General features: G+C 35.6%; 1 protein-coding gene across 4 annotated transcripts in view; it reads left to right on the top strand.

Annotated features, from left to right (window-relative positions):
• LOC150096041 (brefeldin A-inhibited guanine nucleotide-exchange protein 3) overlaps nucleotides 1–25,918 on the top strand; it is a 377,536-nt gene that overhangs the window by 297,170 nt on the left and 54,448 nt on the right. For all 4 annotated transcript variants that reach the window (XR_016549919.1, XM_090408931.1, XM_090408932.1 and 1 more), the window contains exons 32-33: nucleotides 2,367–2,595; nucleotides 17,003–17,139. Coding sequence is in view for 3 of the 4 variants with exons in the window: in XM_090408931.1 (XP_090265057.1) it covers nucleotides 2,367–2,595; nucleotides 17,003–17,139 (366 nt within the window). In the remaining variant the exon portion in view is untranslated. The remainder of the gene's footprint in view (nucleotides 1–2,366; nucleotides 2,596–17,002; nucleotides 17,140–25,918) is intronic.

Genomic DNA, 25,918 nt, shown 5'->3' on the forward strand with positions numbered 1-25,918 from the left:
CACTATTTAGTCTTGAGCAGGATAAAATTGAATTTCATATTGAAAAGAATGACATGTAAGAAAGTTTTAAAGCGAATAAAAGTTGAGCAGCTCTCAGAAGTGAACTGTAGACTAAAATACACAAAGATTATTGAAGGAAAAATGAGAGAGTTTGAGAACAGGAACCAAGCCTTGGAGATTCAGTGGCAAGCCTTGAGGAAATCCCTGATTGATTCAGCTAGAGAGGCATGTGGTGAAGTTGTCTGCAAGGATAGAAAAATTAGAACTCCATGATGGACACAGGAAGTTAAAGAGACAGTGAAGGAAAAGAAGAAAGCATACCAAAAGTTCCTGGCAAATAAGTCAGCTTGTGCTCTTAGAGAATACAGAGACAAATGTAAGTAAGCTAAACAGTGTGTAAAACTAGCTAAACAAAAGTCATGAGAGAACTTTGGCAAGAACATAGAAAATAAATATCATGAAGGTGGCAAAATATTCTGGAGGTTGTTGAAGCAGCTTAGGAATGGAGGAAAGAGTGCTGTAAAAGGAATTAGAGATGATAAAGGTGACATGAAAGCAGGAGAAAAAGATATCCTTGAAGTATGGAGTGATTACTTTGAAAAACTGCTAAATGAAACAAGCAGTGATGACAGCACAGTGATAAAAAAACACTGACCAGGCATGCAGTCATGAATACACATCCATACTTGAAGTAGAAAAAGCCATCAAAGGCTTGAAATGTGGAAATGCAGCAGGAGTAGATAATATTCGACCAGAAATGCTGAAGTGTGGTGGTATAAAAGTCTTACAGTGGCTGCCCTGCATAGTTCAGAATGCCTGGACAGAGGGACGAATTCCCAATGATTGGAGTAGAGCTCTCATAGTACCTATATATAAAAAGGGAAATAAAACTGAATTTGAGAATTTCAGAGGTATATCCCTATTGAGTGTTCCTGGTAATATATATGTAAGTATACTTGAAAAACGGTTGAGAAGAATTGTGGAAGAAAAGCTTGCTGAAGAACAATCTGGATTCAGGTCAAATAGAGGCTGTCAGGATCAGATCTTCACTTTACGACAAATAGTCGAGAAAGCATGGGAATATAACAAAGATTTGTATTTAAGTTTTATCAATTTGGAAAAGGCATATGACAAGGTGCCAAGAGAGAAGCTATTCAATACACTACAGTTATATGGTGTCAATGGGGCATTATATCAAGCAATACTTAGTCTTTATTTGAGTTGTAAGTAAGCAGTTAGAATTGAAGGAAGTACAGGAAGATGGTTTAATGTTAAATCCTGTGTGAGACAAGGATGTGCATTTTCCCCTCTGTAATTCATTATCTATATGGATCACATTATGAAGGAAAGTGCTATTAAACATGATATCAAAATTGGAGATGTTAATGTCATCTCTTTGCTTTATGCGGACGATGTTATACTTATCAATAAATCCGCTACAAGTCTGAAAGATTCTCTGACTAAATTGAATAACTTTTGTAATAGATATGGTATGAAGGTCAGCAATAAAAAGACAAAGACAATGAAAATAGGCAGAATCATTGAAAATGTCAACTGTGTTATGATTGGAGAACCTGTGGAACAAGTAAAATATTTCAGCTACTTAGGCACGATTTTTATTGAAAATGGTAAATTAAATATGGAAATAGACAACAGAATCAACAAAGCTGGTATGGTAGGAAGTCAATTGAATAAATTCATTGGAATAAGAGAGAATTTAGTAGGAACACTAAATTAGCTGTATATAAGACAGTGTTCAAACCAGTTTTAACTTATGGATCTGAGAGCTGGGTCAGAAGTAAAACACTTGACCAAAGAGCCTTAGACGATCGAAATATTAGATCTGGTAATGTTGGAGTCTTGACAAGTAACAGAAGGAAAATTTGAAGGAAGAAATTTAGATAGGAAGTTAGTAATGATGTAAATTTTTCATGTAGTACTGTCATATCCTGTACACCCCTTGAGGGTACATGGCAGGAATTTGATGATGATGAAATAAATTTAATATATAAGTGTAACAGTTTGGGGAAAAACTAGAAGTGAACTTTTCAAAGTAACTGGAAAGAAATCAGAAATACTTAACCGATACTCATGGTACAAACCTGATCTGTAAATTGAACCTACGTGGTTTTAATAGGTGCAATAAATCACATATCTTTTTAATAAAATAACAAAAACACATTGCAACATACACATAAAAACAAAATGAAGCAGTAAATAGGATGGCTTACTGATCTTATAATTTTATAATTTGTTCATGTTAAAATTAAGAAATAAATTGTCACTACTCTATTGATAATATCTGGTTTCTCCATATTTCTTCAATTTTTATCGAAAAAAATTTTTCTTTTTTTTTTTTTTTCCAGACATGCTGTTAATAGTGGAGGCCCATATTTTACTCCTGAACTATGGGAAATTGCCTGTTCCAGTATATTAAGAGCATTTCGGGTTAGCCTTCATAGTCTGCGACAACTTATGATATGTTTCCATACAGATTCTGATAACTTTTATGGAGATATAGGTCAAGTGAAGGTGGCAGCACGAAGAGACTGCACATCTTTAGAATCTGAACGCCTACGGCAGCTTGCTCATCAGGTAGCAATAAAAGCAACCAATTATTAATAAAACAAAAATGTGAAATATGCAACTTTCCTTTCATGCTATCTTTTGAAGTGTATACAACCCTTTCTTCTATTGTGTTAATGTGATGATCCAGTTGCATTGTACATATATAAATTACCACTTGATTTCTTAACATCTTTAAAATTTTATATTTTCCTCTTTTATTTATTTTTTTATGCAAATCCCACCCAGGTTTCTGTATAATGTAATAGTTAATGGTATTTTATCAGAATTTTTTATGCTATAAATAGACAGCAAGAGCTAGCTTTTACATTTTTGTGCTAAGATCGCTATGGTTCATTATGTGCAGTTAACACCTCACAGAATAAGTTTGATTCAAGCTTTGAATAGAGAGGTTCTATTCCTCTCATGAAATAGCTAAAAGGATGTCCATAGTCAATATGTGGTATGGCTGCTGTCAAAAGTTAATAACCAGATTTGCTGAAACGAAGAAGGGTACAGGAAGAATGCCACTGTCTACACCATGTCAAGATTGAGTTCTAAAGTGGCTCTGCCTCAGAAATCACTGTGCATCGTCTAGAGAACTGAAACAGGACTAAGAAGAACAAACAGAGTTGTGGCAAGCTCTGTAACTGTCAGGCGAAGACATTCGACAGGGACTGATAGCCAGGAGCCCTAAAAAGAAGCGATTGTTAACCAAAAAAAAAATGAGCTTTGCTTAGTTAAATTGGTGCAAAGGGCATGCCAAGTGAACCCCTGATTAGTGGAAAATAATTTTTTCTGATGAGAAAAAGTTTAACCTGCAGGTCGGCAACAGCAGACAGACAGTTTGAAGTTGATCGGGGGAAAAATTCAACCCTGACTGTCTGGTGTCAACAGTCAGATGATCTGGGGTTGCATGCCATATCATGGTTTTGGGCATTTGTATTTCACGAAAGGTTCAGTGAATGCACAAGTCTAACAGAAAATTTTAGAAGAAGAATTGCTGCCTACTATCAGAGACCACTTTACCATAACAACGAACTCTATCTTTCGGGATGACTCTGCCCCTTGTCATAGGACAAAAAGTAAGTAATGTATGTAAATAATAGTGTAACTATTGCGACCCTAAAATGTACCATACAGATTTAGTTTTTGTTACAGGTTAAGTAAAATGAACACTCAATTCAACTACTGTGGCCAGGAAACAGCCCAGATCTCAACCCTGTTGAAAATTTTTGGTACCAAATGGAGACTAAAATACACAAGAAGAAGCTGGAAACACTTCTGGAGCTCTGAGAAGTTGTTATAAGGGTATGGAACCATGAATTGACAGTTGCATCCATCAGGAAATTGATTTTGTCAGTGTCCCACTGATGCCAAGCTGTAATAAAGGCAAGGAGAGGACCCACGAACTCCAAAAGAGCAAAAAGTGAATTTGTATCTTTGAATGTTAGTAAAACTGTGTAGTTGAACTAAATTTTGATACCAGTATTTGTTTTTCCAGTGAAAATATCACTGTTCCCCTCCATTTTGAAATATGGTAAATTTATGAAGTTTGTTGTCATTTCCCAAATATGTCACATCTTGTACTGAAAAGAGCCAAATATTAATCAAAAGTAAAAATGTTATATTACCTTCATTATTTGTGCCATTTAATGTGTTATTCTTCTTCTTGCGTATTCTGCAATTGAGCAGGTTCTTCTTTTAGTAGCAGAAACTTTTCTTCCACTCTCTTCTGTTCTGAGCCTTCTCTTTCAAGGTTGTGTACCTGTCTCCATTCAGCATGTCATCTAGCATTGTTTTCCTTACTCTTCCTCTGGGTCTTTTTCCATCTATTTTTCCTTCAATGGCATCTCTGATGATTCCATTCCCTCTCAGAATATGTCCAATCCAGTTTCCCTTGCTTTTTTTTATCCTCCTTAACAGACTTCTTTCTTCTTCTACTCTTTTTAAGACCTTCATTATTTATTTTATATGTCCATTTGATTTTTTCCATCCTTCTCCAAATCCACATCTCAAAGCTTTCCAAAATCTTATTTTCTTCTTTCTTCAATATCCAAGTTTCAGCTGCATAGAGGGCAACACTCCATACATAACATTTTATTAGTCTTTTCTTTAGGTTTCTATCCATTTTACTTCTGAATAAATTCCATTTTCTATTAAAGGCATCTCTTCCCATCGCTGTTCTTGCTTTTATGTCACTATCTTCTATCACTGCTAATAACACTTCCTAGATATTTAAATGTCTTTACTTGATTCAATTTTTCCCCATTTATTCTGATATCTATATTTGCCTCTTTCCTTGCTATTTTCGTTACCTTTGTTTTTCTGATGTTAATTTTCATTCCATAATTGATACAGGATTCCAGTAATCTGTTCAACAGATATTGTAGTCCTGTTTCAGTATTTGATAATAATGCCTTATCATCTGCATATCTTATTGCAAATATCTGTCTACCTCCAATCTTTATTCTTCTTTTAAATTCTCCAGTGCTTCTTTAAACATTGTTTCGGAATACATGTTAAACAAAATTGCTGACAGAGAACAGCCTTGTCTTACTCCTCATCCAATTATACCTGGTTCTGTTGTACCATATATGCCTCTCACCATGGCAATTTGTCCCATATATAGTGAAATAATTAGCCTTCTGTCTTTCCAATCTATACCAATGTTTTCCATTACTTCCACCATCTTATCCCATTTTACAAAGTCAAAAGCTTTTTCAAAATCTATATAACAGATATTAACCTTCTTTATTCACTTCTAGACTTCTTTCACTTACTATTCTTAACAGTCCAATTGCATCTCTTGTTCCCCTACCCTTCCTGAAACCAAACTGTTCTTCCACTTTAGATGCAATTCTTCGTGTTAAGGTTCTCATAAGTATTTTTGATGTATGGGAAATGAGGCTTATTGTTTTAAAATCCTTGCAGTTCACTGCATTACTTTTCTTTGGTATAGGTATAAATTAAATTTATTATTTTGGTTATTTCTTCATTTCCTTTCTTCTGAAGTTGTTTCAGGAATTCTGCAGGTATTTCATCTATTCCTTCTGCCTTTCCACATTTTAGTTCTCTAATGGCCGTTTCTACTTCTGTCTTCAAAATCTCTGAGCCTAGATCATCTTCATTTACCTTCTTTATATCTTCTAATGGCAACTCATTTGGTCTATTTTCCTTGTCATATAGATCTTCGATGTATTCCTTCCATCTCATTAGGACTTTATCTTCTTTAGTTATGATTTTTCCATTCTTATTTTCTATGCCTCTAGCTCGAATTCCATTTCTCTTGTGATTCATGCTTCTTGCTTTTTCATATAAAAGATCATACCTTCCCGCTCTCTCTTAATTTTCCATTTCTTCACATTGTTTTTTAACCCAATCTTCTCTACTTCTTTCTGCTGCCCTTCTCAATTTGTCATTCAAGGTTCTATATTGTATTTTCCCTTCTGGGGTGTCTTTATTTTTCCATTTTCTTCTTTCTTCTATTAGAGAAATCATCTCATTAGTTATCCAAGGTTTTTTTATTATTTTAGCTCTTACATATCCAATTTCTTCTTCTGCAATCTTCTTTATTTTCTCTTTAACTTGTTCCCATTTCTTCTGGATCTTCAGTTTTGACAAAACTTGTTTCCTCTAATTCTTTCTCCAATCTATTTCCAAATTCCTTGGTATTTTTTAATTTCTCTAAGTTCCATTTTTTCCTTTTCATAGCTTCTTTTATTTTCTTTAGTTTCACATTTATTTCTATGAATAGTAGGTTGTGGTCAGAGTAAATATCAGCTCCAGGATATGTGCATTACACTATTCTTGTATCTTTGTTTTACTATAATGTAATCAATTTGATACCTTTCCATATCTCCTGGTTTTTTCCATGTGTATAGTCTTCTCTTAGATTTTTTAAACCATGTATTCGTAATTATTAGCTTATTTTCTTTACAGAATTCCACTAACCTTTCCCTGCTCTCATTTCTATTACCTAGTCTGTATCTTCCTACTACACTCCCATCGTCTTCTTCTGCTACAACTTCATTCCAATCTCCCATTATAATCATATAGTCTTTTCTTTTTTCTTCCTTAATTAGTTCTTGTAATTGTTCCTACGTCTCCTCTATTTCCTCAACTGAATGGTCACTTGTTGGCATATATACCTGCATTATTGTTATGTCCACCCATTCAGCCTTCAATTTTACCACCATAATCCTGTCATTCAGACAGTTTATGCTAATGATGCTCTTTGCTGTTCTTTTATTAAAAACAAGTGCAACTCCTTTTTTTCTTTTTAACTCCACCTGAGTAAATTACTCTTACTTCGTCACTATAAAAATCACCTATTCCTTCCCATCTGACTTCACAGAGCCCTATGATATCATTTTTCCTTTGTCCATTTCTTGTTTGAGATTTTCTAATTTTTCATATCTGTTCATTGTTCTCACATTCCATGTTGCAATTTTGATTCTCTGACAATCTTTTATTTTCACTTTGTTTATAGCTTTTCTTTTGTTTGAAAAATTTTGTTTGTTTTGTTTGAAAACGGATAATGTGTTGTTATCTGTTTTCAAATAGGCATTCAAATTTAATTACCAAAAAACATGGTTACAGCAGGTGATGCAGTTTCTATGAACATGAGTATAATCTGAAAACGTACTCTATAGACCAAACATAACTTTTTTTCAAGCCACCTCTATAATAAGCAGGATAGTGGTTTCAAGTTGTGCATTGTGAATCATCTGTTACCTAAAAGGATATAAGATCATAAGTTACCTTCATTACTCTGCTACTAGTATGTTCTTTCTTGTAGTTATATCAGTTGCTTTATTTTCCATCCCCCCCCCCTTGTATAATACAAGCATAAATTCCTACCAGTGACCACAGTGATGACAAAGTTGAAAAAAATATATGAAGATATTGAGTATTTCATAAAATTTGCCAAAAGTGAAGACAATCTCTTTGTCATGGGTGATTGGAATGCAGTTATTGGAGAAGGAGAAAATGGTAGAGAGGTGGAAAAATATGGATTTTCCCACCTTTCTTCTACTGGGATGCCAAAATGACAGAAGCGATATGCTTCTAGAGTTCTGCCACTAATTTCATCTTATAATTTTTTTTTTCTTTGTATACCTCCTTCTTTTTTGAGGTACCAAAAAGAAGGTGTACTTGGAAAATGCCAGGGGATACAGGAAGGTATGAAATAGATTATATTATGACAAGAAATAGATATAGAAATCAAGTAAAATCATGCAAAAGTTACCTAGCTGATGCAGACAGTGACCACAGAAAGTCCTCCCACTTGACATTGTTGTAATGCCAGTGCATGGGAGGTTGTGAATGGCTGAGGAAAGGATGTTCCACCAGAAATGAAAGATGGATGAGATTGTGGTCTGAAATTTCCAAGAGAAGTCACCTGTACAGAATACCTGTTTCAGGTGACTTCTCTGGAAGGAGAACTAGCTAAGAAGAGATCCAGAGTGTTGGCTGAGTGAAGATGATTGTCAGGAATTCTGGTAAAGATCTGTTTTAAGTCATTTCTTAAATCTCTGCCTCTCTTCCAGCTTGGTCAGTGAAATTCAAAAAAGGGAGCCAATTAAAATTGGACATTGAAATCACTGAGAAGAATGACTTCACTGTTTTGAAATTTTGACTGAATGAAATCAACCTTTGATGATTGGAAGTTAAAGAGGTCAGAATGATTTTCAAAATTGGAAGAACAGTACACCCAGCAGATGTATTTGACATAAAAAGATATGTCAAAGCTGCTGTTAATTCCTTGGTACATCCCCTTAGTAAATGTGAAATGTCAAGTCCAACAGCCTTATTAACATCAAGTGTATTTAATTCCTCATATATCTTCTGCTCACTTATTAACAGTTCCTCCTCCTTTCCCACTGTGAGTTCTGCATGATGCACATTCACAAGAATGAAATACCTTAATGAATTCTCATTAAATATCTCAACTGTGTCCTCTGAAGCAGTTATCATTTCACTAATCAATGTCATCCTTCCATACTCATTCTTTCTTCTACTGGCAAGGTATTAAAAAAAAATAAAACAGTGATTTTTTTTTTGTTTTTTTTTTTTGTTTTTAGTCTCATTAGATAACTACTGCTCATGCTCATACTGCACTTTTGCTGCTACACTTATCAAACGAGTGGCCTTCCTTGCCTGCTCTTTGTACTCTATGCAACTGGTTGTTACTACTCATCTTTTGCTTCTTCCAGGTTGCAAGCTTTACCTCTTTATTCATCCATTTTGCACTTGCCTATCTGATCTCTTGATCTTTGGAATGCACTGTGATATTGCTTCCACCAGATAGTTCTAGAATAGGGCCCAAGTAGCACCGATATCCTTTCCATCCAGTTCCTCATTCCATGTCATTGCTGCAAGCTATCTCCTAAGCTTCGCATAATAACCAGGCTTATAGTTCCACATATATTCTTTTCTAAGAGAAGTCCTCATATGGCTGGCCATCCTCCAAGTGATCATCTCATGATCACTCTCACCATCCCATTTATAATAACACCATCTGATGAGATGATCAAATCCAAGAATTTTTTCCTCCTTCTGTACCTCTGTTATATACTGCCTAGGGTAGCTGTTTCTCAAAAATTCCAGAAATTCATTCTATTTGGCTTCAAATGCAGTCTCTACATTCTAATAATTAAGGTCACTTATAATGATCACATTTTTCTTGTTAACCAGGCTAATTTGTGTAAAAATTTCCTTCTCACTATTCTCCACATTACCAAGTCTATAGTAAAACCCGTCACATTATACTGTCTCAAAGCTGCTATCACTATTTATCCCTTGCAAATTCACTCTAAATGGCATAGCTTCTCTGCTACCATCAACAGTACTCCTCCTTCTCTCTTTCTTCCCAGTCTGTCTTCATTGTGGGGAAGTTCACTCAACCAACAACATTACTTATCATATTGAACCTAAAAATCCTTAACACTCAGCATTCACAATGCATTCAGGTGGACAGGAGAAAGAGGGAGATATGATAGAGACTTACAAGTTATTAAGGGGTTGTTATAGGATCAATGCTGGAGAGGTTCTACAGAAAATAGTGGGAGATCAGGGGAGAACCAGAGGTCATTGCTGGAAACTGTATAAAGAAGGTGTGAGTAGGGGAGTGAGAATCAGATTTTTTTCATGCTTAATTGTGAATGATTGGAATGCTTTGTCTGAGAATCTGGTGTCTGCAGAAAATTTGAGTCTGTTTAAAGCATAGTATGATGAGCTGTGTGTATGATAAAAGGACCTCCTAGATGAGTCTTTGACTCCATGGGGGTCTTGGGTAATAATAATAATTTTGGTAATGTGTTCTACTCACCCACAGTTCTCCATGTAAAAATCTTCTCCTCCTACATTTCTTCACCACACCTTTATATAACTTTCAGGAATAGTCTCTTGTTCTTTTCCTCTCATCTTCTATTCTTTTTATTACCGCCCCCCCTCTGTACATTAAACTTGTGAAGAAACTATTCTTCTTTAATCCTTTCTCCAAGTGTAAGCAAACAAAACTTGCGCACATGAAGCAAACTTTGTTTGCTTACACTTGGATAAAGAATTAAACAAGAATATTATTTCTTGGTATGTTGAATGTACAGCTTGAATAACACAGGTTTGAACTGCACGGATCCACTTATATGCAGTTTTTTTATGAATAAATATGTTGGAAAAACTTTTGAAGATTTGTGGCAATTTGAAAAAACTCGCCGACAAACCGCATACCTTAAAAATATTGAAAAAATTAAGAAAAGGTTAGGTATGTCATGAATACATAAATATATATGTAGATACTAGTCTATTTTATCATTTATTACCATAAAATATACACCAATCTATTATAAAAAGTTAAAATTTATCAAAATTTATGCACACAAACACTTACTTACATGCAGTCTTGACAGCATTTGCAGTCAAGAGAAATATAAACAAGTGTAAAGATGCAGTGTTAAATCATAACTGCATAAAATTAACTGTTATTAATTAGTTAAATAGTTAAATTAATTAGCATAAAATAAAAATTTTAACGATTCATTCATTAGTGTAGGCTAGGCTACCACGAAACAATCGTAATAATTGCACTAGGCTACTACCATAAAGCAATCATATTGTTGCTGCTTCGTTATCAATACATGAATTGTTATACCTGTAAATAAATATTAATTTCTTTTACACATTATTTTTTAATTTTTGATGTCTAGTGTTAGTAATACATATAACATCTATAGTGTTTTGTATCATATTAGAGAATATTGATGTAGGTACTGACAGGCATATAATTCATCTTGTAAACAGACGATGTAAACTTACAGGATCGATAAATACAGTACAGTACTGTAATTGTATTTTCACTTTCTTATGATTTTGTTTAATAACATTTTCTTTTCTCTAGCTTACTTTATTATAAGAATATAGTATATAATACATATAACATACAAAATATGCTTTAATTGACTGTGTATGTTATCAATAAGGCTTCCAGTCAACAGTAGGCTATTAGTGGTTAAGTTTTTGCTGAGTCAAAAGTTATACACAGATTTTCAAACAATGCAGGGAGTCGGCATCCCTAACCCTCGTGTTGTTCAAGAGTCAACTGTATTTGTAACTAAGTAAAAAAACTTCTATAATCCACTTGTATTAATCCTACACACACACACACATTATCTGAACTCTTATAATTATTTGTATGGATCATATTATCAAAGGAAGTGGCACTAAACCTGATCTTAAAATTGAAAATGTGAAACTTTTACTTTGTGCAGATGATTCTGTACTACTAAACAAATTTGAAAACCAGCACTAAAAACACCAAAAAACTATGAAAATTGGCAAGAATATGGAAAACTTGAACTGTATTTTCAAGAGTACCTATAGAACAAGTAAAATATTTCAGCTATTTAGACATGATTTTTAGTGAAGATGACAAATTAAATTATTATCATTATATGGGTGTCCCCATGGAGTCGAAGGCTCATTGCAGGAGACCTACACTAACCATTATTCATTTGCTATTCATTATTCACTCTTACTAACCAGACTTTTACACAACTTCCAGAGGTGATCCCTTGTTTTCTCACTACTCATCATGTATTGAAAAATTTCTTTTGTATCATTCTTAGAAAATTCCTTTGGTAACATATAACTTCTATCATCTCCCTCTCTTCCACCTGTTTACTCAACTCTGCAACCCACACACCTTCAATCTGTCCTGAAATAGAGTATATCACAGACCTGTCACTCATCTCTGGATCCTCACCATTGTCTGATTCCATGTACTCTTTCCTCCTTCCAGTCTATATCTCCATAATTGAAGTCTTCCATAATAATTATTTCTCCTACATTCGTTGTGCTAATTTACTGATTCATTACATCCACATTTTCCTCTGGATCCCCCCCCTACCCATGTCTATAGCAGCATAGTATATTTTGTCCTATTCTCTATCTCACACCAGATAGCATCAAATGAATCATCTCCCTTAGATCTAAAATAATCTAACTTCCACAAACATCCATGTCTGCATGGATGTTGTGACCTATTGGTTGGAGAGTACAAGTGCTATCCAGCTGATCAACTCAACTACCGGTTAGTTTTGTAATAGAGTTGTTAGATATCTTGGATACTTATTTAAGAAGTGATAAAAATCCTCAAACGGAACTATAATAAAATGATGTTTACATTTAGATGTAACTGCAGTTTCTCATCATCATCATCAAATTCCTGCCATGTACCCTCAAGGGGTGTACAGGATATATTAGTACTAAATGAAAAAAATTACGTCATTACTAACTTTCTATCTATAATTTTCCTCCAAATCAGTCTGTTACTGGTCAAGACTCCAACATTATCAGATCTTATATTTCTATCATCTAAGGCACTTAGTACCGTATCAATCCACCTATATCTTGGTCTTCCTCTGGGTCTTTTTGCTTCCTAATCTTTCTTTGCCCATTCTGTTTAAGTGACCATACCACCTGAGATTAGCTCTGCTAAAGCATTCCTAGATGCTGATAATGTCAAGTTCTTTCCTAATATCCTCGTTTTTCATATGATATAGTCATTGAATCCATCTGTTCATGCTTGTAATCTTTCTCAGGACTCTCATATCTGCGGTCTCTAGTCTTTGGTCAAGTGTTTTATTTCTGACCCACTTCTCAGACCCATAGATTAAAACTGGTTTGAACACAGTCTTGTATACAGCTAATTTAGTGTTCTGAATAATTTCTCTCTTATTCCATATGAATTTATTCAATTGACTTCCTATCATACCAGCTTTGTTGATTCTGTTGTCTATTTACATTTTTAATTTAACATCTTCAGTAAAAATCGTGCCTAAGTAGCTGAAATGTTTTACTTGTTCCACGGGTTCCCAGTTCACAACACAGTTGACATTTTCAACAATTCTACCTATGTTCATTGTCTTTGTCTTTTTAATGCTGACCTTCATACCATATCTATTACCACAGTTATTCAATTTAGTCAGGGAATCTTGCAAACTTGTAGCGGATTTATTTAGAAGTATAACATCATCCGCATAAAGCAAAGAACTGACATTAACATCTCCAATTTTGATATCATGTTTAATACCACTTTCCTTCATAATGTGATCCATATAGATAATGAATAATAGAGGGGATAATGTACATCCTTGTCTCACACCAGATTCAACATTAAACCATCTTCCTGTACTTCTTTCAATTCTAACTGCTGACTTCCAACTCAAATAAAGACTTGCTTGATATAATGCTCCATTGACACCATATAACTGTGGTGTATTGAATAGCTTCTCTCTTGGCACCTTGTAATATGCCTTTTCCAAATCGATAAAACTTAAATACAGATCTTTGTTATATTCCCATGCTTTCTCGACTATTTGTCATAAAGGGAATATCTGATCCTGACAGCCTCTATTTGGCCTGAATCCAGCTTGTTCTTCAGCATGCTTTTCTTCCACAATTCTTCTCAACCGTTTCTCAAGTATACTTGCATAGATCTTGCCAGGAACACTCAGTAGGGAAATACCTCTGTAATTCTCACATTCAGTTTTATTTCCCCTTTTTTTTTATATATGGGTACTATGAGAGCTCTACTCCAATCATCGGGAATTCGTCACTCTGTCCGGGCTTTCTGAACTATGCAGGGCAGCCACTGTAAGACTCTTATACCACCATACTTCAGCATTTCAGGTCGAATATCATCTACTCCTGCTGTCTTTCCACATTTCAAGCCTTTGATGGCTTTTTCTACTTCAAGTATGGATATGTATTCCTGACTGCATGCCTGGTCAGTGTTTTTTACCACTGTGCTGTCATCACTGCTTGTTTCATTTAGCAGTTTTTCAAAGTAATTACTCCATACTTCAAAGATATCTTTTTCTCCTGTTTTCATGTCACCTTTATCATCTCTAACTCCTTTTACAGCACTCTTTCCTCCATTCCTAAGCTTCTTCAACAACCTCCAGAATATTTTGCCACCTTCTTGATATTTATTTTCTATATTCTTGCCAAAGTCCTCCCATGACTTTTGTTTAGCTAGTTTTACACACTGTTTAGCATTCGTCTCTGTATTCTCTAAGAGCACAAGCTGATTTATTTGCCAGGAACTTTTGATATGCTTTCTTCTTTTATTTCACTGCCTCTTTAACTTCCTGTGTCCACCATGGAGTTCTAATTTTTCTATCCTTGCAGACAACTTCACCACATGCCTCTCTAGCTGAATCAATCAGGGCTTTCTTCAAGGCTTGCCACTGAATCTCAAAGGTTTGATTCCTGTTCTCAAATGCTTTCATTTTTCCTTCAATAATCTTTGTGTATTTTAGTCTACAGTTCACATCTGAGAGCTGCTCGACTTTTATTTGCTTTAAAACTTTCTTACATGTTATTATTTTCAATGTGAAATTCAATTTTATCCTGCTCAAGACTAAATAGTGAACACTTCCAATTTCAAATCCTCTGTACACTCTGGTGTCCTGCACCAGGGAGAAAACATCACTATCAACAATAACATAGTCAATGAGACTTTTCTTATTCTTAGCCTCTTCTCTCCATGTGAATTTTTGCACATTTTTATGTTGGAACATGGTGTTAGTAATAACCAGTCCATGTCCTGAGCAGAAATCAAACAGATATTTTCCATTATTATTAGCTTTGCTCTTTTCTCCAAATTTTACCAAAATATTTTTGTATGTCTCACAATCATTTCCTACTCTGCTATTTAGATCCCTAGCAAGGACCAAATTTTCCTTTTTCATTGTGTCAGTTGGTTTTTCTAAAGCATCAAAAAATTCCTCCACTTCTACCTTAGGAGAACCTTCTGTGGGACCATAGGCACAAATAAGTCTAATTGTCCAGTTCCCCATTCTCATATTTGCCCACATTACTCTGCTTGAGACTGACTGCCATTCAAGAAGATTACCCTCGTATTTTGTGTTGAATACTATGGCTACTCCTTCTTTTCCTTAATTGTCATTGCCTGAATATAACATTTTGTATTTATTTCTCAGAAAGATCTCACCAGTTTTTGTCTTTTTTGTTTCCGTCACCCCTATTATGTAGATCTGGTACTTATCTAATTCCTGCTAGCTCCATTTCTTTGCCATTCAGACTTCTTATGTTGATAGTACCGATCTGTAATTCTGGTGATGTTGAGTTGGGGTGTGTTTCAGATTTGTTCCCGTAGCTGACCTTTCGCTGTTCGCCCTGGTTCCCTGGCGAAAACAATGGGGGCCTTGTTTAACAGGGCGACGCCCCAGCCGGCATGAAATTTTGTCATGTTGTACCATCATTTTTTATTTTGGTTTAACCAATAAGAATACAATTAGGTCGGCTAAATCCCAAATTGCTAGCCCATCCTCGTTCATTCAGTATCCAAGTAGATACCCAACTGGGTGCACCACGAGAAGGTGAGGATTGGACATTAGGTCAGAAGCCGTGGTCGGTTCTCCGCATTCCTTTAAAGGCTATGTGGAAGTCTCCTCTCAGTTATACAGCTTTGACCCTTAAGCACCCCTACAGTTTCTTCTGCAGTTTCTTTATTTCTTTATAGATTTATAATAGCATGGTTTAGCCAGACCTGATATCTTAAGTGGTTAGAACTTAATGTAATCCTGGTTGGTTTTGTCTAGGCAATTACAAAATGTTGGATGTCGTAATGGCAAAAGTATCCTGTAAAATACAATATCTGTTTATTTTGAATATTTTAACTAGAATTGTATTGTTAGCCTTCACATAGACTATACTGAAGAACCATTATTAAACTCTCTCAGCTATTCATTGATACCTAGTCTTTATATTGTTCATGCAATCAAAAAACTTTTCTAATATCTTTTGTATGTGTGTGTGTGTGTGAGAGAGAGAGAGATATGCTATTTGCTTTGTTATATCCAAATATCTTATAGTCTTCAGTATTCAGATTAATGATTTTTCATTTTCAAAGATAATTTTTAGAATTATTTATTGATTTTAATTGTATTTTAGATATAAATAAATTATGATGAATAAGTATATTTCATATAATGTAATTATTATATATCAGTAAAGAATTCTCAAAGTTTTCCATGTCTGTGTGTGTATATCATCATTATCCCAAATAGCTTGTGACAGTCTTCACTCTTCTTGTGACCTAAGCAGAGGTAGTTAACTTTCACTATAATGGACTTATGGGAGATTAAAGGAATAGTTAATGAGGGATCACAAAAAAGTAATATGTGCATGCAGGCCCTAACACTTGGGCAAATTTGGGGCGGTCTCATGCACCCAAATTTGTTGAGATATTGAAAACAAATTTCGGAAGTATTAATCCTCAGATCTTCAGCCCAACAGCCAAGACTACCCAATTTAGCCCACTAGGGGATGCCATTTAAGACTCAAGGTCTGACTTTGATTGCCTTTCTTCAGCCTCATTTGCCCAATTTTAGTGTCTTCATGCACATATCCTCATTTTTTGTGATCCCTGATGATGGCAATGCAACATCGTTGAAATATAGAAAAGTATTAAAGTTTTTATAATTAATATTTTAGTATATGTTATTTTCTGAAAAATAATAGTTGTGTAACCAACGTATAAGCCTATCTACCAGGATAGTTAATTAATTTCCTTGAGAAGAGCATTGATACTATGAGGATTGACAAGAATTTTTGAATAGTTTCATGTATTGAGCAAGTTGTTTACTGCAACAGTATTTGCTGTATTGAGAGTGATTGTGTTTTTAAAAATTTATGTTAAGCAGAAATCATATTCTATTAATGAATGAATTTATTCATATAGTGAATTGAGAATGATTAAAAGTAAATTGACGATTTTTAAAAAGTTATTTTTTCATACCATTTTTGTGAGTGCAATAAAATCATTAAATGCTAAAAATTTAGCCTTCTCAAAAATATGAAAAGACTTAAGTAAAAATTATCAAATATTTTCCCCCTTGTATATTAGGTTTTTCTGTTAGATTGTCAACGAGTAGGCACAACTTATAAGAAGACGGATACAACAGATGATGAGAGATCCTATATTTTTTTGCTTCATCCTCCTAATGTGGAAAAGACACTGAATCCAGAAATGTACATAATCAGGTCAGGCAAAAATACAACTGTTGCTCTTGCGTGTCATCCCCAAAATATATGATAACAGTTTTTTTTTTTTTTAATAAAATAAAAATAAATAAGCAAAACCAAATTAAAACAAATAGATATTTTGAGCACTCTATAATATTAGATGCTAGTATGTATTCAGAAAAACTTATAGTGATCTCTGAGAAACATAATTCACATATTCCCTGGTTAGGTTGTCTTCTCTAATAGACATCTCTTACAGATAATTCCACAGTTGTTGCTCATTGCTCTAGGATGTATAAACATCAGTGAGATCATGTGGTTTTGTATTCAAGAATGCAGTGAGCTTGAAATAGTAACTAAACTGGAAAGAGAAATGGGAAGAATCTATAAAATGTCCAGCACTCAAATATTGAGGAATCTTGTATTATCATCCTCAAAGTATCACCTATAGAGAAAAGGATGATATAAGTGAGGTGCATTGTGATAATCATTGATTTTTGGATTGATTGCAATTAATCCATCTTTCAAGGATGATGAAAGAAGACCATTGTCACATGAAACATTTCCCAAATCACACTGCCATCATTTTCCTGGATTCACAGGAAATGGTTAAATTATCAAATTAATTCATCACTAATCAAAGGTCTTTTCTTCCATCAATCTGGTATATGGCAGAACTTAAATATTATCATATATTACATTTCAGTCTTCTGAGGCAATTCTAACTGCATCAGTTCACCTTTCTCATTCTGTTTAAATTACTCATACTACCTTAGCTCTGCTCACACATTCTTGAATGCTAACAATGTCAAGTTCCTAATATTTTCATTTTTAATGTGATTCTGCCTTTGGTGACATCTGTTCATCTCCAACTCGGTCTGTGGTCTCTGATCCATGATTCTCAGTTTATGTATTTTTCTCATATATAAAATTATCTTCTCTTATATTAAATTTCTCTCATATAAAATTATTCACCAGATTTCTTATCCTTAGGAAAAATAAAAAAGGATCAGTAATGTTACTGGTTCTCTTTATTTTTCATGTTACTATTCTTTTCTTCTCATATTCTTCACTTAACTTCTCATGAGTCATTTTTACTCCCCCATTTTCCAGACTGCCATTACTGAGATCCATGCTGCGCAATCTGTGGACATCCAGGAGGGAGATCCTGGTAGTCTTGCACTGCATTGTCTAGCCACACAATCAATCAGATAGTGGACTCACCTGTGAGGGTGAATGATGTAAGTCTACTTCCCTGTGATCAAAATAGAACCTTGGATTCTGTTCATGACTTACGGGAGAGCCTGCACTAGTGGCATTTTAGTATTCCACTTCCAAGCCCAGTCATTGCTTTCCAGATAGTGGGCATCTGTTGCAGACTGAGATGCAGAAATCTCAATAACAGCAAGAAACATCAGAGACACATCTACAAATCTACCATCTTTTCTCATTATGCATTCACCAGGCGAATGTCTAATCCAGAATAGAAAGTTATTTCACTTAGTTATTAATTATATTAAACTTGTTAATTAGATTAAACAAGAAATTATAATCTTGTTTAATCCTTTATCCAAGTGTATGCAAACAAGGTTTGCTAATGATTATGACATACTAAAGCAGCTGATGTGAAGTCTAGTCACAAAGGTATTTCACACACTAACTTTGTGTATGAATTTCACTCTCACAAAAGATTGTAAATAAACCTATAGTGTATTAGTACTGTGGACAGCTAAGGATTTTTGGACTATTTTTTTTAAATTAATTTCAGCAATTTTTTATTCATTACCTTGTCCATAAACCCTGCTCTAGGGACTGAACATGAAAGCTACTTCAAGCCTCCAGTAAGCAGGATGGTGGATCTCACACTGGGCAATGAAATTCATTATCATAAAATTCCTGATATGTACCTTTTCCAGGCAGAGGGGGAGTACAGGATATTATGACAGTACCACAAAAAGTTACATCATTACTTTTTTTATATAATGATTCCCAAACATGAAAGTCACAAGACCTATAACAACAGTACCATGTATGAGTAAGTGATTAAGGAGAAAGAAGTAATCTATTGATATGTTTCTTAAAGAGTTGAAGGTTGTATGCAGCGAGAAACATATGGGGGAGATTGTTCCAAAGAACAGAGGTGTATAGAATGAAGGAAGATTATTAGTATGTTTGGGGTTGGCCAGTGGCTGCTTGAGTTTGTTAAATGGTTAGGACAGTGCCCATGAAAGTACCTAATAGAAAAGGCACAGTGCAGAAACTTAGCCCCTATGGAAAAGTGACTGAAGGCAGTCTGTGAGAGATGCATCACCTATTAAGTTGATTGCTCTCTTTTGTATATCATCAAACAATATTCTAAAGTTGGTCTGATCTGAGGCTTGCTGAACAAAGAGAACAAGTTTTTTAGAGGCTGAGGAAGCTATGGATGTAATATGTTTGTTTCAGAATAAGCTGGTCTTGAAAGGATATTGGAATATTATCAGAAGTGGGAGTGGAATAGGATCTTTCTTGCATATGATAAAACAAACTTAGGTTTTTATAGCATTTAAATTCACGAAGTTGTTTTCATCCCATTTGATGAGAGGTGAGGAAATCAGTGTTTAATTCATTGGTTATGGAATATCTTGAGGCATCAATTGTTTGAGTTCTACATCGTTTATTGAATAAGCAAGAGGAATGAAGAGTACTATCATCAGCAAACCTGTGAATAAGATTTGAAGTCAGAGAGAAGGTCATTGATGTAAAGAAGGAAGATCATGGGTGAGAATACAGAACTCTGGGATACTCAGCATTGATAGAGAAATGTGATGAGAGGAAGTTATCCACTATGACATGCAATAAATGACTAGTGAGGAAGCTGACAATCTAATCATACAGCACAGGAGGGAAACTCGCTTGTTAAGGAAGCCTCAGTGCCAGATGCAATCAAATGCCTTTGAAATATTGAGAGCTACCACATGGGTTTCTCCAAATCTTTCCATAGCCTGTGTCCAAAGGTAGGTAAGTAAGGTTGGAGAGGAAGTCTGCTGTAGAATGAGAATGGTGGAATCCAGGTTGGTGAACGCTAATTAATTGGTGGGTCTGCGAGTAGTGAAAAAACTGGTTGTTGATGACCTTCTCTATCATTTTTGAGAGTACTGAGATCGAAAGCAGTGGAACTATAGTTTAACTGATGTTTGTCTCCATTTTTAGGTATAGACTGGATAAAAGCTTGCTTCCATGCTATTGGGTACTAGATGAATAAAATAGCTTATATAGGTGATACAGGATAGGTGTTAATTCTGGGGCAAAACTCTGAATAAGATTTGCATGTGATAAGACACATGGATTTCTCCAAATCTTTCCATGGCCTGTGTCCAAAGGTAGGTAAGGTTGGAGAGAATGAACATAACTGGAGGAATATCATCTGGGAAAAGATCAGGCAAGGCATTTAGTGGACAGTTTGTGATAGTGCAGGAGGTGATTTGCCTTAGACATCTATAAACAAGATTTGGAAAAAAATACTGATGCCAAGAACGTCTTTATCCTCAGGTGAGTTACCATGGTACCATCAGAATGTTGAGAGAGGTGGGGAAGGAAGGGAAAGTTATTACCAACAGCCTTACTAGGGATCAGAAGTCCTGATTAAGCAGGAGGCAAATATATTATATTTCATTCTGATGAAGTCTGCTTTCAAATTGTTAAACTTTTTTATACTTATTTCAGAGACTGTAATGTAAGCTTGAACAAGAAGCTGGAATTTTTATTTTAACCATTGAGAATGTGCTGCGTTCTTATCATGGACTGCAGAGGCACATTTTTTAAAGAACCAGGCTTGGATTAGTGTTTGGGGGTGGGGGGGTTGTGGCATGAGGGATGAACGTTCTGATTCCAGTGAGGATTATTTCAGGTATTAATTCAGTGCAGATATTTGGATCAGGAGAGCAAAAACAGTAATCTGACTATGGAAAAGAGGCATTGAAAATTCCAGAGGTCATCCCAGTTAGCACAATTGTAATGCAATAAGGTACAAGACTGAGATTAGCTGGAAAGAGCAGAAACTGTAGAGGAAAGCAACTTAAAAAATTGTAATCAAAGTTGGCAAGAGTAGAGTAGACATCCAGAATGTATTTGGTGGAACAACCAATTAAGAAAATGTCAGTGTTTCAAGAATTATGAGAATTGTCTAGTATTCTGGATGGTAAGTTAACTATTTGTGATAGATTGTCACTGATATCAAATGATTAGCTTCCTTTCCAGCTTGATCTGTGAATTTGAATAAGGGGAGCTAGTTTGTGTTATTAAAGTCTCCTAGGAAGAAAATCTCACAACTTGGTTAATTATTATTATTATTAACATCTGACCTCCTTGGAGTTGGAGACTCATTGTGGGAGGTACATACTATTGCACACAATGCTCATCCAACCGTGCTTTAAACTGATTCAATGTGTCTACATTCACTACACCAACCACTCTCCATGCAAAGAACCTGCTCGTCATTCCTCTGCTCACACTCTCCTTATACAATTTCCAGCGATGGCCTCTTGTTCTACCCTCCCCCCTCCTGCGCACAATAATCCATATGAGGCCTGATCAGAGCCTTCAGTTCTTGTTCTACCCTTCCCCCCTCCCATGCTATGAAAAATCTCTTCCATGTCAACCTGATAACAACCCCTGACTAGCTTATATGTCTCAATCATATCTCTCCCCCCCCCTTCCTCCTATTTAAGAGGCTCTGCAACTTACATTCTCTCAGTTTGTCCTCATACTCCACATTCCAAAGACCACTGACCACCTTTGTGAATCTTCTCTGGACCCTTTCCAACATATCCTCGTCACCATGAAAACCCAGTGACCAAATCTGTGCACAATAATCCATATGAGGCCTGATCAAAGCCTTTAGTTTTGCTTGCACATTCCTGAATGCTAACAATGTCAAGTTCCTTCCTAATGTCTTCATTTTTAATGTGATTCCACCATTAATTCCATCTGTTCACTCTCCTAACCTTTTTTTAAAGACTTCCTTTTCTTTGGCCTCCAGTCTTGGGTCAAGTGTTTTATTTCTAACTCAACTCTCCACAAGTTAAAATTGGCTTGAACACCGCCTTGTATATGCTAACAGTGTTTGACTAATTGCTCTCTTGTTCCATATAAATTTGTTCAATTGACTTCATGCCACACTAGCTTTGCTAATTCTGGTGTCTATTTCCATATTTAATTTGCCATCTTCACTAAAAATTGTGCCAAATAGCCTAAATGTCTTACTTGTGCTATAGGTTCTCCATTCAGGATGCAATTGATTTTTAATGTTGTTATTATTATTATTATCTAGGGCAACTCCAAGGAGTCGACAAACTCATTGAGGGAGGCTCTAACATCATGTCAAGAGCAACTATTCGACATTCACACAGTATCTATCATACCTCGCCTTAAACTCATTCATGGTCATAGCACCTACAACAGATTCTGGCAGCTTATTCCAGTCATTCTCCACTCTCCAAGTAAAAAACCTAGTTCTAACACCCCTGCTAACCACACTCTTGCCCAGCTTCCATGTATGGACCCTAGTCCTCCCACCACCAATCCTATTCTCAAAAATATCTTCTGGATTAATCCTATAGAAACTCTTCAGTAATTTGAATGTCTCAATCATATCACCCCTTTTCTGCCTATCAACCAATTTTTGCAACCCACAAATCTTCAACCTGTTCTCATAAGGTTCATTCCACAGACCTACTATCATCTTGGTCACTCGTCTCTGGATCCTCTCCACCTCCTCCCCATCAAGAAGAAATCCTGGCGCCCATATCTAGGCACAGTAGTCTAGATGGGGTCTTATCAAGGCTCAATATAGAGGAACAATAACTTGTTTGTCTCTGCTTGTTAAAGTATTTTTCAGCAACCAAGTGATTTGATGAGCTGTTTTGGCCACTTTTGCAATGTGCCCCCTAAACTTCAACTCCCTATCCACCAACACTCCCGAATCCCTGGCCTCATCAATCTCCTGGAGTACGGTTCCACCAATGTGATATACTGCTGCTAATCTTTTCACTCCAAAATGCATAACCTTACACTTTGCCACATTAAATTGACATCCATTTTCCCTGGCCCAGTCCTCCAAACTATCCAAATCATCCTGTGCACTCACAATTGCTGTACCCAACTTTGCATCATCAGCAAACAAGTGAACACTTCCTCTCAGATCCTTTCCTATATTGTTAATGAACAAATTGAAAAGTAGTGGTCCAAGAACAGAACCCTGTGGCACACCACTAGTCACAAGCCGTCTTCTGGACTCCACTCCTGAATAAACCACTCTCTGGTATCTCTCCATCAACCACCCTCCTATCCATCCCCATCTGCTCCAGTTTACTGATTAGAGGAACATGTGGTATCCCGTCAAAGGCCTTGGCAAGGTCCAGTAGAATCACTGTAAACCCATTACCCTTATCCAGTTCAGCCGTCACTGTGTTATAAAACGTGAGCAAGTTACTGAGACATGATCTACCCTTCACAGAACCATGTTGTCCCCCATACAGTATCCCATTTTCATCTATCCAGTCCTGTATTTTTCTCTTGACTAATTTCTCCAAGACCTTGACAACGATTCCTGATATGCTAATCGGTCGGTAATTTACAACAGCAGTCTTGGAACCTCCTTTATGTAGTGGAACTGTTTTCCCCTCTTTCCACCCCCTCGGGACTAACTCAGACCCGAGACTCAAATTAAACAAAATGGTCAAGGATACTGACAATTCTTTAGCCGCTTCATGTACGACACGAGCTGGTATACCATTCAGTCCCACAGATGTATTGACATTGAGGTTTTGCAATAGACTACTCACCTCCACTTCATTCACCACAATTCCCGTATAATCTATTGGTTCATTCATTTCTGCAATGTCACCACTTGGAAGATATATTCTTGCAAAGTGCTCGCTCAGTAATTCAACTATATCAACTGATTCGGTTACCTCCCTACCATCGGCATTCTTTAAAATCATTCTGCCATATACATTTTTTCTTTTACTTGCAACATATCGAAAAAACTGTTTAGGATTCTCTTTAGCCTGCATGGCCAATGGTTTTTCATAATCCTTTTTTGCTTTTCTTACCACACTCGTTATCCTTCTGGCCTGCGCTTTATACCGTTCATGTGCCTGCAGGTCACCTTTCTCCTTAAATTCCCTCCATAGTTGTTTCTTTTTTTACAGCTCAAGCTTAATGGTGTTATTCATCCATTTAACCCCTACTTGATTTATTATTCGGACTCTAGGTATACAGTCAGCCATTGCTTCATGCAAACACTTCTTTACCGCCTCCCATGCACTATTAATTTCTAGCCCTTGCAGTTGTACATGCCATGGCACTGAACCAATCAATCTCCTAAGCTTGTCATACATACTAGCCCGATAATTTCACATGTACCCTGTCTTAATTGTAAAATCCATACCTTTAGCCACCTCCCAAGTCAAGACCCTATGATCACTCTCACCAATTGGTGGCAACGTGGTCATATTCGTTACACTCAAATTCTCAGATGCAATTACCAGGTCAAGCACTTTCTGACCCCTAGTATTTTCCATTACATGCTGTCGCAAATAGTTATCCCTTAATAACTGCATAAAATCCAATTCCTTCCTCCCATGTGTCCTCTCCTCCTTCCAATCAATGTTACCATAGTTGAAATCTCCCATAATAATTACCCTCCTTCCACTCATTTCTTCTATTTGCTTATGCATACTATGTTACTGCCTGTTTTATTGTTATAATGAATACAGGCATCCATTTTTTGTGAAGATATATTTAATGGTATATTTAATTTACTATCTTCACAAAAAATCGTGCCTAAGTAGCTGAAATATTTTACTTGTTCCACAGGTTCAAGTAAAACATTTCAGCTACTTAGGCATGATTTTTTGTGAAGATGGTAAATTAAATATAGAAATAGACAACAGAATCAGCAAAGCTGGTATGGTGGGAAGTCAATTGAATAAATTCATATGGAATAAGAGAGAAATTAGTCAGAACACTAAATTAGCTGTATACAAGACAGTATTCAAACCAGTTTTAACTTATGCATCTGAGAGCTAGGTCAGAAGTAAAACACTTGACCAAAGACTAGAGACCGCAGATATGAGAGTCCTGAGAAAGATTAGAGGCGTGAACAGATGCCATCAATGGCAATATCATATTAAAAATGAGGATATTAGGAAAGAACTTGACATTGTCAGCATCCAGGAATGCGTTCTCAGGTGGTATGGTCACTTAAACAGAATGGGCGAAGAAAGATTAGGAAAACAAGTGTTCTTTGCCAGATTGGCAGCAAAACGACCCAGAGGAAGACCAAGATATAGATGGATTGATACGGTACAAAGTGCCTTAGACGATAGAAATATAAGATCTGATAATGTTGAAGTCTTGACAAGTAACAGAGTGATTTGGAGGAAAATTGTAGATAGGAAGTTAGTAATGATGTAATTTTTTTCATGTAGTACTATCATATCCTGTACACCCCTTGAGGGTACATGGCAGAAATTTGATGATGATGATGATGTTGATACGAACTAAAAAGCAAAAAAAATATATATATTATAAACATAGGAAGAATCCCTACAATTTAATGTTTGAATGTGACTAAAATTTTTACTAAATGCTTAAAGAAAAAATAAAATGTGCAAAAGAACACCATCTCTTAACAAAATTTCTTTCTTGTAAGAATTCTAAAGGTAAAGAATGGAGGTTGGCTAACGTGATAATTGTTAATACAAAGCAGAAAACAAGAATTCCCAGAGGACAATGATGTTACTGCTGTAGT

The sequence above is a fragment of the Typopeltis vanoorti genome, chromosome 19, assembly GCF_054136105.1.
Source record: "Typopeltis vanoorti isolate ZY-2024b chromosome 19, IOZ_Tvanoo_1.0, whole genome shotgun sequence".
In the NCBI taxonomy this organism is placed as follows: Eukaryota; Metazoa; Arthropoda; class Arachnida; order Uropygi; family Thelyphonidae; genus Typopeltis; species Typopeltis vanoorti.